General features: G+C 41.9%; 2 protein-coding genes and 1 long non-coding RNA gene across 4 annotated transcripts in view; all 3 read left to right on the forward strand.

Moving 5' to 3' along the window:
* Nucleotides 1-1,234: 1,234 nt before the first annotated feature.
* Nucleotides 1,235-12,526, forward strand: LOC117773062 (cullin-5-like; the record flags this gene model as incomplete). The annotated part of the gene is given in 20 exon segments (XM_034604757.1): nt 1,235-1,294; nt 1,297-1,344; nt 1,346-1,368; nt 2,780-2,879; nt 3,323-3,499; nt 3,656-3,797; nt 4,008-4,153; nt 4,591-4,671; nt 4,970-5,063; nt 6,346-6,476; nt 6,895-7,002; nt 7,416-7,480; nt 7,798-7,930; nt 8,021-8,152; nt 8,310-8,433; nt 8,724-8,899; nt 9,532-9,693; nt 10,107-10,225; nt 10,463-10,586; nt 10,913-12,526. Coding segments are annotated over 20 exon segments (2,340 nt in total), but the record flags the coding sequence as incomplete, so codon positions are not given.
* LOC117772648 lies at nt 1,604-2,592 on the forward strand. The gene is made up of 2 exons (XR_004615816.1): nt 1,604-2,247; nt 2,300-2,592. It is a non-coding gene; the product is annotated as an uncharacterized LOC117772648 (long non-coding RNA).
* The window catches only part of capn5a (calpain 5a), a 33,300-nt gene continuing 30,697 nt past the window's right edge, over nt 12,029-14,631 (forward strand). For both annotated transcript variants that reach the window (XR_004615814.1, XM_034603939.1), the window contains exon 1: nt 12,029-12,046. The gene's annotated coding sequence lies outside the window, so the exon portion shown is untranslated. The remainder of the gene's footprint in view (nt 12,047-14,631) is intronic.

Below are 14,631 nucleotides of genomic sequence, written 5' to 3' on the forward strand. Positions count from 1 at the left end.
ACCGGTGCTGAGCGGATGTCAGTGGAACCACAGAACCCGACCAGAAGGGAGGATGTGGGTTTTCATTGTTAAATACGTGTATTTTCATGTAACGACAGAAATTACCCAACATGAGAGATTTCTTGTGAAGTCTCTCAGTTCATGATTTAATCACAACACACGTTTCAATGGTAACTGAGGAATTTAATTAGATCTATGTGAGATGAAGACAGAATAAGGGAACAGCACCAGCTGCACTCAGCGGGATGCTCATGTTTCCTTGATGGGATAGAACAGGTGACGGGTCAATGGGGCAATAAAACAACCACAATCTAACTTCCATCAGCCACAATGCAACAAAGGTTGAGTATATGCTTATCAATAAAGAGCTTATGCATTGTGTGAGCTCAGTGAGGAGGTTTAACTCATATTAGATCTGCCTCAGATGTGTCAAATGTTTTGCTGTTTGTGATTCTCTGCTCAGAAAGAAGAGTGTGAAACCACAACCTTCACTCTGGAGCTGTGACATTTATCCTGATGATTATTAATTTTTTTTATCTTGATAACATCTTGGCCGTATCGTCCGGCCCTTTGAATTAATATGATCATACACTGGTGTCATAGAGACCAAGGATTGGCAGGAAGCAGAGGGAACTTGGTTCGGTTCGGTTCAGGTCAAGCATCATAAGAGACGACTGGTTGTGGTTCAGGATAAAGTTGCGTTGAGGTTAGATAAGCAGATGTCGATGGGGAAATAGGATGTTATGTTTTTCGTCTGCGTTTGTTTTTTCTGCCTGTTAGTTTGCAGGATTACACAAAAACCTTCTGGACAGATTAGCATGAAACCTGGAAGGATTGGTTTGGAGTCAGTGGTTTGCTGAAAAAAACCATCAGACATGTTTAGGGAACTGATTTCTATGAGTGTGAAATCCGGTGCAGATTAGTTGAATTAAGACTTTGGGGGGCCGTGGTCCGAGTTATGAACTCCCTAATTTGTGTTTATGTTTTCCCTATAACTAACTACTGTGCTAATAAATGTGGTTTTACGAGCATTCCTTAATTAAAGACTTGCTTCAGCTGAGATGAAATTGGCTAAAGTTATACAAAGCTATTCAATGACAGTAACATTTGAAACCTAATTAACCTCTTGATCCCCAGCCCTTGGCCTGTCTTCATCTTATATTAATTTCTTTGTTTCACTCTGTGTCTCTTCTTTAGCCTTCTTCTCTCCTCATCACCTCCCCTCTCATAACTGTTCATCACATCTCTCCTGCAGAGCAAGGGGTCCCTGCAGTTTGAGGACAAGTGGGAATCTGATGCCGCCCCATCGTTCTCAAGCTGCTCAGACAGGAGGCCGTCACCAAGGCAACAGTGGTTCGACTTGTTCTCGTAAGAGATGTTTTTTGCTCCGTCCCTTCTCTCTTGTATATTTGGGGTCTGTGGTTTAATGTGAATACATGTGGCCGAAATTAGTTTTCTGTCGGGTGGCTGGGCTCAGCTATCGAGACGTGGTGAGGTGTACAGACATCTGGAGGGAGCCTGGGGTAGAACTGCTGCCCAGTTGAGGTGGGACTGTTGAGGTGGTTCAGGCATTTAGTCAGGATCCCTCCTGGGACGCCCCAACCAGGAGGAGACCCCAGGATAGACCCAGAACCTGCTGGAGGGACTACATATCCCCTTTGACCAGGGAACACCTTGGGTTCCCCCATGAAGAGGTGGAAAGCCTCTGGCCAGGGAGAGGATCTTCTGGAATACCCCCACTTGGCCGGCTAACCCCACGACCCGAGCCCATATAAGCGGATGACAATGAATGGAGGGGTTTCATGCAGGATCAGCTGTTGCTGCGGTTTCAGATCCTAAAGCAGCTGCGTTGTTTCTGTGAACACTGACTGGCACAACAGTCCAGCTATTTTGGTTCATTTCAGCAGCACACACGTGCAAATAGACTTAGATTTTAGCAACAGGAGCTTTACATAATCCCCACAGTGTCAGAAACTTGTAGGTAAACCTGTTTAAGTCCCAGAATGGAACGTAAGAGTGTCTCGTGTCCACAGTTCAGGGGTGGAAAAGGGTTTTTGAAGTGGTCAGGGACAGGAATTACATTATTGCTGATTATTTAGTTAAGAAAGAGAACACAAGGAGGAGAGAGGAACTTGTTTAGATTAATTAATATACATCATCTCCTCCAAGAGCTCTAGAAAGACAAGTAACTTCTGTCACCACATGGGAGTTTGAGATAAATCAAGGCACATTTCAAGCCAGTGTAAAGTGAAGCAGGTTTGTTTGAGGGAGTCGCACTCGTGTTTAAAAGTTTAAGGAGGTTAGTTCCCTATGTTGGCTCCTCTAGGGCAGTTAGGATGTTACTCTACAAACTAAGTTACACGTGGGAACATTTCCGTTTGTCAGTGACCTTGATGTTGAGTTGAAATTACAACTTTTTCCGGAGACTGATGCTCCATTTCTTTCTGCTCATGCTGATATTCTGTGTCCCTCAGTGCTTTGATTCTCCATGAAAACAGGACGTTGACATTCTGAAACTATTCCAAGCCTCAAGAGTCTTTACTACAATTAGGTTTTGTTGTCAAGAAATTTCCCAGAAAGAGCTGAATCTAGCTTCTTGAAAAGTGTATCAGGAAGTAACAGGACCTCCCACAAACCGGCTGTTGGTATGGATGTCTTTACCAAGACCGTAGTTACGTCTCCTGTAAAGTTTAATAAACATCACTGTTTAATACACAATCACATTAATAATGAACCTGAATGAACTTCAGTGACGTTCCTTTTCCCTCTCGTCTGTCAGAGATGTTCATGCTGTGTGTCTATGGGATGACAAAGGACCAGCCAAGATCCACCAAGCTCTCAAAGAGGACATCCTAGACTTCATCAAACAAGCACAGGCTGTAAGTGGTGTGTGGATATGTGCAATCGTTGTGTTATTCTTAACATCATAGGGGCAGTTTAACATGTTATGTCTGAATAAGCACCCTGGTCACTTTTATTATAATGTTTCTGTGCTTTCAAACATAGACAATAAAGACAGGCGGCAGAATTTGTTCTCCAATAACATTAAATAATGAAATTGATGTGAAAATGCATCAGAGGGCCACAAAGGGATCAAAAGAGACTATTTCTGACAGATTTATGTAAATGTAAAAACACGTATTTCTATACAAACTCAAAACTCTAGTCTTAGACAAAGTGAACATTCTGCTCCATCACCACATTTCCTCTGGAAAGACAAAGACATGTCGAGGATTTGTTGCAGGAAACAAAAGATCAGGATGTATGACTTTGGTTGAACTGTATCACCTCTAACTCTTGCATGCATCTGTTGCCATGGCAGCGGGTGCTGAGCCACCAGGACGACACAGCACTGCTCAAAGCTTACATCGTCGAGTGGAGGAAGTTCTTCACCCAGTGCGACATCCTGCCTAAGCCCTTCTGTCAGCTGGAGATCACACTCATGGGCAAACAGGGCAGCAACAAGAAAGCAAACATGGAGGACAGCATCGTACGCAAGGTGAGAGGAGGAGGAGGAAGTGGGAAATCTCTACAGCTCTTCATGTATAAAGTGAATCGATGGTAGGAAATTGAGGGTGACTTTCTACTAAACCGTTTTGCTGCTCTTGATGCACATACTTGATGTATTTTACTACCCCTGCTTTTTGTTTTGCAGCTGATGCTGGACACGTGGAACGAATCGATTTTTTCCAACATCAAGAGTCGCCTGCAGGATAGCGCCATGAAGTTAGTACACGCTGAGAGGCTGGGGGAGGCCTTCGACTCGCAGCTGGTCATAGGAGTACGAGAGTCGTATGGTAAGAGAGACAGACGGGGCAGGGCAGAGATACACAGGGACACATAATCGCTGCTATGTATAGAAAGAAACCTGAGACATACAAACCTTTACTTCTGCATTTCTGCGGTATATGTATGTGTATATATAGGATGGGAACAGAATACTGTGAACGTTAATTAATAAAAACCTCCACATTTAATGGCTTCTTCTCTGCTTGTTCTCTCACCAGTGAACCTGTGTTCGAACCCAGAGGACAAGCTGCAGATCTACAGGGATAACTTTGAGAAAGCCTACCTGGACTCCACAGAGAGGTTTTACAGAACACAGGCGCCCGCCTACCTGCAACAAAATGGCGTCCAGAACTACATGAAATATGTACGTCACAAGCGTATCGACTACTAAAGTACACGAAGGACATGGTTCCTGATCTGTGGGAGAAAATGCTGCTAGCAAATACTTTGATTAAGAGAGAAGTGCTGCTTAATGGGTCTTTAAATTGATTTGATCTATTAAATAAAACTTCCAGGGAGAATTGTTCATATAACATGCAGCCATTCAAAGTTACATATTTGTGTTTTTATCTGTTGTAGTTTGAAATGTTTTTCAACACAGAGTAATTTTTTTCTATGGATTAAAATACTGCAAATCTGACTTTTAACCCTGATATCAGATTAAGCTACATTTTGGTCATCCCCCAAAGTTGCAGCCTTGCCTGTGTGTCTGAGAGAGTTTTAATTGTTGGCGTATTCAGTGTGTAACCTTGATTGTTGGTATTTGTTTTTTGCGTTGATCTGTGTTGTGTTTCCCTGCAGGCAGACGCGAAGCTGAGAGAAGAGGAGAAGAGAGCACTTCGATACCTGGAGACACGTCGTGAATGTAACTCTGTTCAAGCAGTAAGTGTCTTTGACAGGATCGGAAATATCAACATGAGAAATTTCTTTATTTCCAGCTTGTTTTGCCAGTTATCTCCCTTGTGCCACCTGAATTTTCTGGATACTAAACTTTCATTTGATTAAGTTTTTACGATCACAAACCAACCAGGGTTTGTACAGAGTCACATGGACTCACGTGTTCAGGTCTGACTGCGTTTTTTTAGAATAACTGACAGAAGATTGTGATTACTGTGACGTGACGTTGGGACATTTATTTATTCCCGTGTTGCTCTGACAGAAAGTCTTTGTGTCCTCACAGCTTATGGAATGTTGTGTGAACGCTCTGGTGACCTCGTTCAAAGAGACCATCTTAGCCGAATGTCCGGGGATGATCAAACGCAACGAGACAGACCGTGAGTAAAGCTGCTCCGTCAGCACATCACTGGTTACAGTTTTTCATCTTTATATGGTAAAAGGAATTGACTGCATTCTTATCGCGCTTTTCTTTGCTTTATCGACCACTCAAAAGCACTCACACTCATTCAACCCACTCAGATCACAATCCATTCACGCACTGCCAGTACAGACATCGGGGGCAATTTGGTGTCAGTCGCCACGTCTGTCCGTCCTGTTCTCATGAGCGTGAGATCTCAGGAATGTCTTCAGGGAATTTCTCTAACTTTAGCAGAAACAATCATGTTTTTTTGGATTCGGTGGTCAAAGGGGACGGCTATTTATTAGTGTGGGAAATCTGGTGCAGATCCATTTAAAAATGTGGATCCAGTTTCATAAGGGGACTGTTGGGCCCTGGTGCAGGTGTGAGCTCCACTGAGTGACAGTCATTCAAATATACTTCTCTTGCTGCACACAAACTTAAACGTTGGTGGACGTAGTGGCATCAACATCCACTTTTGCATCAGCCAGGCAGATTTTAAACATAGAAATAACCTCTGTCAGTGTTTGGTTGTTTTCCTGCCGGGGAGACCAGGAGCGCTGCACAGCTCAACCAACCACTGTCCTCGTTAAAGAGCATTTGTCTTTTCCCATGAACACACTTCCTGTTTTTGTTTAGTCGACCTTTATGTATAGTGGGCCATTTATTACTATTAGTTGTACAAATTACACTAGTGGCAGCAGTAGTCTGTGATGAATTGACTGTGTGAACAAGGTCTGGTGAAGCCTGCAGCCTCAACAGGCTCTATGGAAGTACACACTCAGCTGTGTGGACAGGATGAGTTCTGGATGCTCTTCACAGTTACTCATGTGTAAAGTCTCCATCAGTGGCAGAGGAAGTACTCAACATTTTACTTAAAAGTACAAATAAGTAGAAGTACTTTATTTCAAGTGTTTCTTCACCTCGGATGTAGCTGCTGCAGAAAAGGGTTTAATATGAACCTGCCAGCTCTTATTGGATCAGTGGATCAACTCCCCTCTCTTTATTGATTATTTTTAGATATATTAAAAGCTATGTTAAAATGTAATGGAGTAGAAAGTACAGATATTAGCTGATATATGTCGTGGAGTAAAAGTGAAAAGTACCAAAAAACAAATATAGAGTGTAAAGGACAGATCTGTAAAAAGGAGTACATGTACTGTGTTACATCCCACCACTGGTCTCTTGTGCGTAAAGTTTTGTATTCAATCATTCTGCTTCCTGTCTTGTGTATAACGCTGAATTTCATCCCCCTGGAGCAGGGCTGCACCTCATGTTTTCACTGATGGACAAGGTTCCCAGTGGGATCGAGCCAATGCTGAAAGACCTGGAGGAACATATCCTCAATGCTGGACTAGCAGACATGGTGGCTGCTGCAGAGACAATCACAACCGTATGTGCATTAACACACACGTATCACACACACTCTCAATTAGCTCATCTCCTCAGTCTCGTGTCCAGTTTAAACAAAAGCTACTTTTTGTGTTTGAATGTTAAAGTATTAATTCTTACTCCCGGGTATATTGGAATTACCTTTGGCAGCAGGATACTAAAAGTGATGAAAAGCACATTATTCTTAAATTGAATATTTTTTGTTCTTTTCCACAACTTCACAGATGTCATTCGCCTTATTTACATGAAGCACACGTACAGTAGGATGTGTTTAGAGCTGGAAATTACATTTAGTTTCGGAGCAGTGATATTTTGATGTCTCCAGAACTCATTAAGCACATGTGGGGAGAAAGATAAACAAGATGACGTTTGAGGGCAGCTTTTACAACATGTACAATAGTGTGTGTGTGTTCATCCAGGACTCAGAGAAGTATGTGGAGCAGCTGCTGACGTTGTTCAACCGGTTCAGTAAGCTGGTGAAGGAGGCGTTTCATGACGACCCTCGCTTCCTGACAGCGAGAGATAAGGTCAGTGGGTCACACTGCACAGACTGTAGCGGAAACCCGACAGGTCGTGAATGCATGAATTGGCAAAAGTATTAACAGAATTAACCAAACATAACCAAAATTAGGTCAGTTACAGATTATATCTGTTTCGATACATTTTCAGTTAACTGCACAGCCCTGCCTGAAAGTTAAATTAATAAAATAGCTTTACTGTAAATTCACTGGAAACTGAATATTGTTGCAGGTTTTCAGGTTTTCAGCTGCAAAACAAGAAATTTAAAGATGATATCTTGGACTTTTCTGACTTTTCTATTGATAACATAAACAAAAGCTGATTAATTGACAATAAACACAATAGTTGCAGCTCTTATTGTTTCTGTCTCGTGTTCCATTATGTCTATGGTGTTCCTCACATGTCGTCTCTTCCTATGCAGTCGTACAAAGCTGTTGTCAACGATGCCACAATCTTCAAACTGGAGCTGCCATTGAAACAGAAGGGGTGAGTGTGAACCGTCTGTTCTACCGTATCTGAGTCAGTTGCTGCGAACATGATGATCCAGAACTTTTCCTGGGCAGATTTCAGAGAGAGCCCATGTGAGGATATAGCAGGAAAAAGTCACAGTGAGCGAGTAGGTGTGTTGATGACTTTTCTAACACCTGTTACAAGCAAAACTGAGCGTCTGTGAGCGATACTGGGAGAAGATGCCGAGAATGTCATGTCCTGCCTCCTGCTGCTCTATCCAGGCGCCAAATATGTTCCTGAAATGTTCCTGTTATTGTAAATGCACTAATGTGTGTGTTTCTCTGGTCAACCAGTGTGGGTATGAAGACTCAGCCGGAGTCAAAGTGTCCAGAGCTGCTGGCAAACTACTGTGACATGTTGCTGAGGAAAACTCCTCTCAGCAAGAAACTCGGCTCAGAGGAAATCGAGTTCAAACTCAAAGAAGTGGTGAGTCCCTTCTGTTTATCTGACTTTTACTAGAATCACTTGGACTTGCTTTCACTTGACCCTCTCTCCTTTCGTGGCCTCTGCTTGCAGCTCTTAGTGTTGAAGTATGTCCAGAATAAAGACGTGTTCATGCGTTACCACAAAGCTCACCTGACCAGACGCCTGATTCTGGACATTTCCGCTGACAGTGAGATTGAGGAGAACATGGTGGAGTGGCTGAGGGTGAGTTGTACTCTTCTAGTTTTTTTAAACACGGTTAAACTGCTTATAAAAGATGATTGACTCCTTTCCAATTGCCAGTAGAGGAGTTTGCTTCCCTCTTTTTTTCCCAGGGTGCATCATGTCGATATCACAAACATGTTATTATGTGTTTGTGCAGGAAGTCGGGATGCCTGCAGACTATGTGAATAAATTGGCCAGAATGTTTCAGGACATCAAGGTGTCAGAAGACCTCAACCAGGTCTTCAAAGAGATGCACAAACACAACAGGCTGGCACTGCCAGGTACGACACACACACACACACACACACACACACACACACACACACACACACACACACACACACACACACACACACACACACCATCAGTTGAAACACACACACACACACACACACACACACACACACACACACACACACACACACACACCCCAACAGTTGAAACTCACACACACACACACACATCTTATATGTTTTTGGTTTTTTTACCTAACACATCAGATTTTCCTGAAGGAAGAACATATTTGGAAGCTGCACTTCCTCAGTGTTCTGCTCTTTGTGTCTCCCTGCAGCGGACAGCGTGAACATTAAGATCCTGAACGCTGGAGCCTGGTCCCGAAGCAGTGAGAAGGTGTTTGTGTCGCTGCCCACAGAGCTGGAGGACCTGATCCCTGAGGTGGAGGACTTCTACAAGAGGAACCACAGCGGTCGCAAACTCCACTGGCATCACCTCATGTCCAACGGCATTGTGAGTAGAGTCCTGCAGGGTTCCTGCTGCCACGAGGAGCCAACAGTCAGAATTCAAAGTTAAAATGCAGTTATTTAAACTCCTGGAAAATTGAGATTTGTTACAAAGATTATTGGCATTAATTTCCCTTTTGTTCCTTTCTCCTTCAACTTCTTCTTTCTCTTTAACCTCTTGCTCCCGTCATTGAGTCGTCCTCTTCTCATCTTGATGTTCTTTTGTCTCATCTCTCCTTATAACCTCACTCTCTCTCTTCTTCTCATCTATTTTTCTGTATCTATAAAAAGGTTCATAATGAGATGAGTGTGTGCAGCCTGTTGCCGGCAGTTCTTCATGTGACAGCTCGCTGCGGCTGTTCCTACTTATATCATTCCTCTTTTGCAAAAATTGAATAAAATTGCAGACATAGACTGTTTTCATGATAAATGCATCATATCTCCTGTGAGATGTGAACAGACAAACTTCAGATCTCTCAGGACAGATGTTTGTATCAGATCAGCCGTAGATAGAGAATATTTTCTCTGATTTATTCTTTTCAGTGTCAAGTTACCAAACCCACGGAGCAACAGGACGCCATCATATCAGCAAAGGACACTTCACAAACTTTTCTATCATTTCTCCTCCTCTCTGCTCAGATCACCTTTAAAAATGAAGTGGGTCAGTACGACCTGGAGGTGACGACGTTCCAGCTCGCCGTGTTGTTCGCCTGGAACCAGAGACCCAGAGAGAGGATCAGCTTTGAGAACCTTAAACTGGCCACAGAGCTGCCAGACGCCGAGCTGCGACGCACACTCTGGGTCAGACCTTTTCAATGCTTTATTCAAATCCATCAATTACAAGTTCGTTCACTGAGGTCTATTACAGTCTTTGCCAATTGTGGTTAAGAAGTTATTGCCAGTATCAATACTCAAGATCTATATCTGTGCTCACTGATATTTATCAGCAGATATAAACACACAAACCATCTTTAGGAGTGAAACATCTTCTCATCTATAAACACAACAGAAAGTTCACATCATGAATTATGTTTGAACTGAACTAATCTTTAAAAGCAGAGGTAGTTCAGTCCTTTAAAGTGTAAACAATCAGAATATCTTCAGCTGAGCTTTGGCAGTAATGGAACACACACGCTGGCCGTTTTAATGACTCAAGTATTGATGATGTTTAGTAACTTAACATAAATCAATTCTGCTCTTTTCTTTCTCTCCAGTCCCTCGTCGCCTTCCCCAAACTGAAGAGGCAGGTGTTGTCTTACGATCCTTCAGTTAACTCGCCCAAAGACTTCACCGACAGCACCATCTTCTACGTCAACCAGGAGTTCTCCCTCATGTATGTTCCCTCGTGGGTTTCTAGAAATAAGAATATGTATTTTTTGAAAGACATGGCAAATTACTTTTTGTTCCTAAACACTTTTAAAGTTTTAAAGGTTTTAAAGTTGGTATTTAAATTTAGAAAAAGTAAATATGCATGTTCCCAAATGAGTAACAAGCATGTTCAGGTCTGTGCGTGTTGATGCCTCACCAGAAACGACTGGTTATTGATTGTCTTTGTTTTTGTGTTTCTCAGCAAGAACTCCAAAGTCCAGAAGCGAGGGAAGATCAATCTGATTGGTCGACTGCAGCTGACCACTGAGCGAATGAGAGAGGAGGAGAACGAAGGAATCGTTCAGCTCAGAATACTCCGAACTCAGGTTCGAAAACACAACACTCACATTGTCCTGAAGGATTTTCACAACACCCAGTGGCCAGAGGCGTTGTGTTATGGTTTGTCTCAACAACTTGAGGGAATTTCTTTAAAGTTGGTACAAACCTTCAGTTTGAAGTGAAGTCTTGACCAGTTGTCACTAAGACAACTTGGTTAAAGGTCATGTTGACCCCATGAGTGTAGAAAATGCATCTCTGTAGAGGTAAACTGAACTGGTCGGTGGAGGCACACAACCACAGGGCGGGAATTTTAGTTTTCTATGATGCAGCTTCTAAAGGCATACATAACATTTGCTGTTTTTTTCCAACTCAGGAGGCCATCATCCAAATCATGAAGATGAGGAAGAGGCTCAGCAACGCTCAGCTGCAGACGGAGCTGGTGGAGATCCTGAAGAACATGTTTCTGCCACAGAAGAAGATGATCAAGGAGCAGATTGAGTGGCTCATCGAACACAAGTACATAAAGAGGGAGGAGGCAGACATCAATACCTTCCTCTACATGGCTTAGGCTGCGATGGAGGCTGTGCTTTAGGATCTGTTTTTAACTCCTGGCCTGCGACCGGCGCTTTAGAAACCTGCAAGACGAGAGGGGGAGGACGTGTTTGAAGAAGAGGAGAGGGGTGGTGGTGAGGAGGGAGTGTGTTGAAGGACAAGAATAAGCGTTTTTATGTTCGTGAGATGCCAGTGTGTCATCTGGAGTAATTTTAAAGCGTAGTGTCGAGTCATCAGGCTGCGTTTGTCTCTGCCGCCCTCTAGTGTCAGATCAGAGGAGAAGGACAATGCTGGGCGCCGTCTGCCGGAACTTCAGAAGAAAATAAATATTGAGACATTTAAATGAAGTACTTCCTGCCTTACTTTCATCAGCAGCCGACTGCAGAGGAAGAGGAGGAGCTGTGAGGAGGACACGCTGATATCAATCCTTTGCTTTCACTTGATGCCACAGCTGTCGTCTCAGCGGCAGCCATTTTGCATCCCTCCTATTATCTACGTTGGTCTTATTTTTGAACAAGGAAGCAACGAGCTGCGAGTGAAAGCTACTATTGAGGAGAAGTGGACACAGACTAGTTCAAACTACCGAGGAGTATTTTGCCAAATCGTGTGTGTTTGTGTGTGCGCGTGTGTGTCTGTTAGTTTGGGGTTCGGGTGCATGGTGTGTCTTTTAATTGTGTATGTGTGTGCACTTTCAACAGCATGCTGCTCTATGACGTTTCTGTTAGTTTTTTTTGCTCAGTGGAGGATCTGTCACACTTGAGAACAATTATGACGAGCTGCCGTTAAAATGCAGGTATTTAGTTTTCGTTTTGTTCGTTAACAAAATCAGGTTAAGTTGATCAGCAGATAACACCCCCGTGTGTGTGTGTGTGTGTGTGTGTGTGTGTGTGTGTGTGTGTGTGTGTGTGTGTGTGTGTGTGTGTGTGTGTGTGTGTGTGTGTGTGTGTGTGTGTGACAATTATCAAACTGCAAACTATTTATTTTGTGTGTGAAAACCTGTGAGATTAAAAACTAGTTGAATGAATCAAAGAGGGACGTTACTAGTCACCAGGGGCTTCTTTTTTGTTGGCAGTACAAAAAGAAACACACACACACACACACACATTGGGATTGAAGGTTGTGAATGTCGTTCTTTTCAGTTCAGTCCCAGGAAAATCAGAATATATGTTACAAAAGGATCTGGTTCAGACTTTTAAAAACCTTTCTTGATTTTATTCCGTATGTAGGTTTGTTAAAGTCGGGTTGATGAGATGCGTCACGTGTCTGATTTGCAGAAGATGGATGAGAGAGTAAAATCAAGATCAAGTTTAAAAACGAGTCTGAACCTGAACACTCTGACGCTGCAGGATCTTTGAAGTTGCGACTCATGTCACTCACTATCTACTCCATCAGAGTTTTACTCTTCATCTTTGATATTTCTTTTGCGTTACAATTTTAAAAGAAAATATAGCAGTTTTGTGATTTTTGTAACATTGCTGATGAAATAGATTTGACCACAAATCCCTCAAAGGTCTGAAAAGTCTGGCTGCTCGTTGGAAACTTGATCTTTAATGTGACAAATAACCTTTTAGATATTTTGCTGCAGGAGAACAACATCATTTACGTAGATTTTTTTATTTTATAGGCAGACAACATGTGATGTTGACGGACAGAATCACTCTTGAAACATATTTAAAAACATGTTAAAGCAGCTGGAATAATCACACCAACATTGACACAGTGTCGATTTTCATGTCCTGATTTACACACTGCATTTTTTAAGACATTTCCTATATTTCCTCTTTTAGAGATTGACACTCACGGTGGCTCTTGGATCTTTTCTGTCAGCTCAGTGAGCTAGAAAATAAAAACGCTCCTGAGTGAAACCAGTGTCATCAGTTGCATTGATGTCTGAGGTTCACTGTCAAATCACAACATTTCAATCATGAGGAAACGTTTATTTAAAATCTTGTTTTCGTTTCTCTAAAAGTTATTTTTTCTGTGAGCTTTTGTTGTTGTTCTGCTGAGACTCTGGATTTCCTGTTAAACTTGATCATGAAATCTATGAGCAGGAAACAGAACAGTGAGTGGGGGGGGGGTCTTTATTTATTCTATATTTATGAAGAATGTTCTTCAGTCTGTTGGTTGAAAGGTTTTTGTTTTGTTGTTGAAAGATGATTTCTCATCGTTCACATCCACAGTGTTTATTTACTGCAGGTCTCACTTTAAGTCACAGAAAAGAAACTTTGATAGAATTTAATCTCCCTAAACTACTTTAACTTCAAAGATTAGATTCTTAGCTGCAGTTTGTCAAATTGCTGAAAACACCTCCGCACCACAAACTGAATGCAGAGGTGTTTTCTACGGGTTCACTCAGACCCACAGAAGCTTATTATTTTTATTTCTGAACATCATTCACAAGGTTTGAATCAACCACAGTGAAGCCCAGAGTTATTACGATTCATGAGCTTATTTACAACAGTTTGTCAGATCTTTCAATTTAATTTACTCTTTTTGTCAAAGTGAAAAAGACTTTTTGTCAATACTCATACGGACACTCGGTTTAGTTCAGAACAATCTGACAGAACATCATCTGTCTTCACAAAACTAGAACTGTCCAGTTTTTCCTGTCAAAATGTGTAAATGAAACAATGTTTTTGTTCCTGAGGTTGTGTTTAAAAGTTGTGTTGTACATTATATTCTGATCTATCCCTATTAAAACACATTACGGGGGCAGAATATTAGGAACACCTCTGAACATAATGCAACATAATGGGGTAAGTTTACCTGTAGCCTTGTGTGATGACAAAACTTGAACTAAACACAATCAGTCACGACCTGCACCAGCTGAGAGTTTGACACTACATTGTGTAAAGACATTAAACTTTGTGTTGTTGGAGTCGGGGGGGGGTGAGTGCTTCAGCTACTTTCATGTGCTGCATTTTGTTTTGCTTGTTTCAAATATTTTTAAAAGTTGAATAATTCATTTCCTGGAAAAAATAAAGACAATTCTAAACAAAGAGATTCTTCTGTTCTTTCTTCCCCTTCATCTCCAGAGAGATGACAAAGAAAATAGATTTTATTGATAAAAGTTATTAAAGTTGATTTGTAGAAAATGTCTTGCAGCTCTGTCTCCCTAATTGATTAGTTAAAAATCAAAGAGGAGAATTCTCCATTTTATTATTCATTAATGGCTTATAACTTAAACACTTCACTCAGGAGCTCTTCAAACTTTAAAGAAATAATAATGTGACATCCAAAGTGATAATTATCAATGTTTAGTGACATAAACATTTTTATTTGAATGTATTTTTTGGCCACATGTCCGAGCCGCAGTGCATCACCAAAATGTGGAACCGAATAGAAATGACACAAAGACATTTGTGGTTCCCAGAGGATGAACCCCCCTCATGTCTCATGTCCTCCAGCTGCAGTGTTTTCAGTGAGGTCCCTGAAGTTAAAAGGATGGTTCACCCAAAAATTAAAATTCACTCATTATCTATGGGGGGGGGGGGAGTGTTTGAGTCCACAGAACCCTTCTGGAGTTTCAGGGGTAAACCT

This window comes from Hippoglossus hippoglossus, chromosome 13, assembly GCF_009819705.1.
Source record: "Hippoglossus hippoglossus isolate fHipHip1 chromosome 13, fHipHip1.pri, whole genome shotgun sequence".
Lineage (NCBI taxonomy): Eukaryota > Metazoa > Chordata > Actinopteri > Pleuronectiformes > Pleuronectidae > Hippoglossus > Hippoglossus hippoglossus.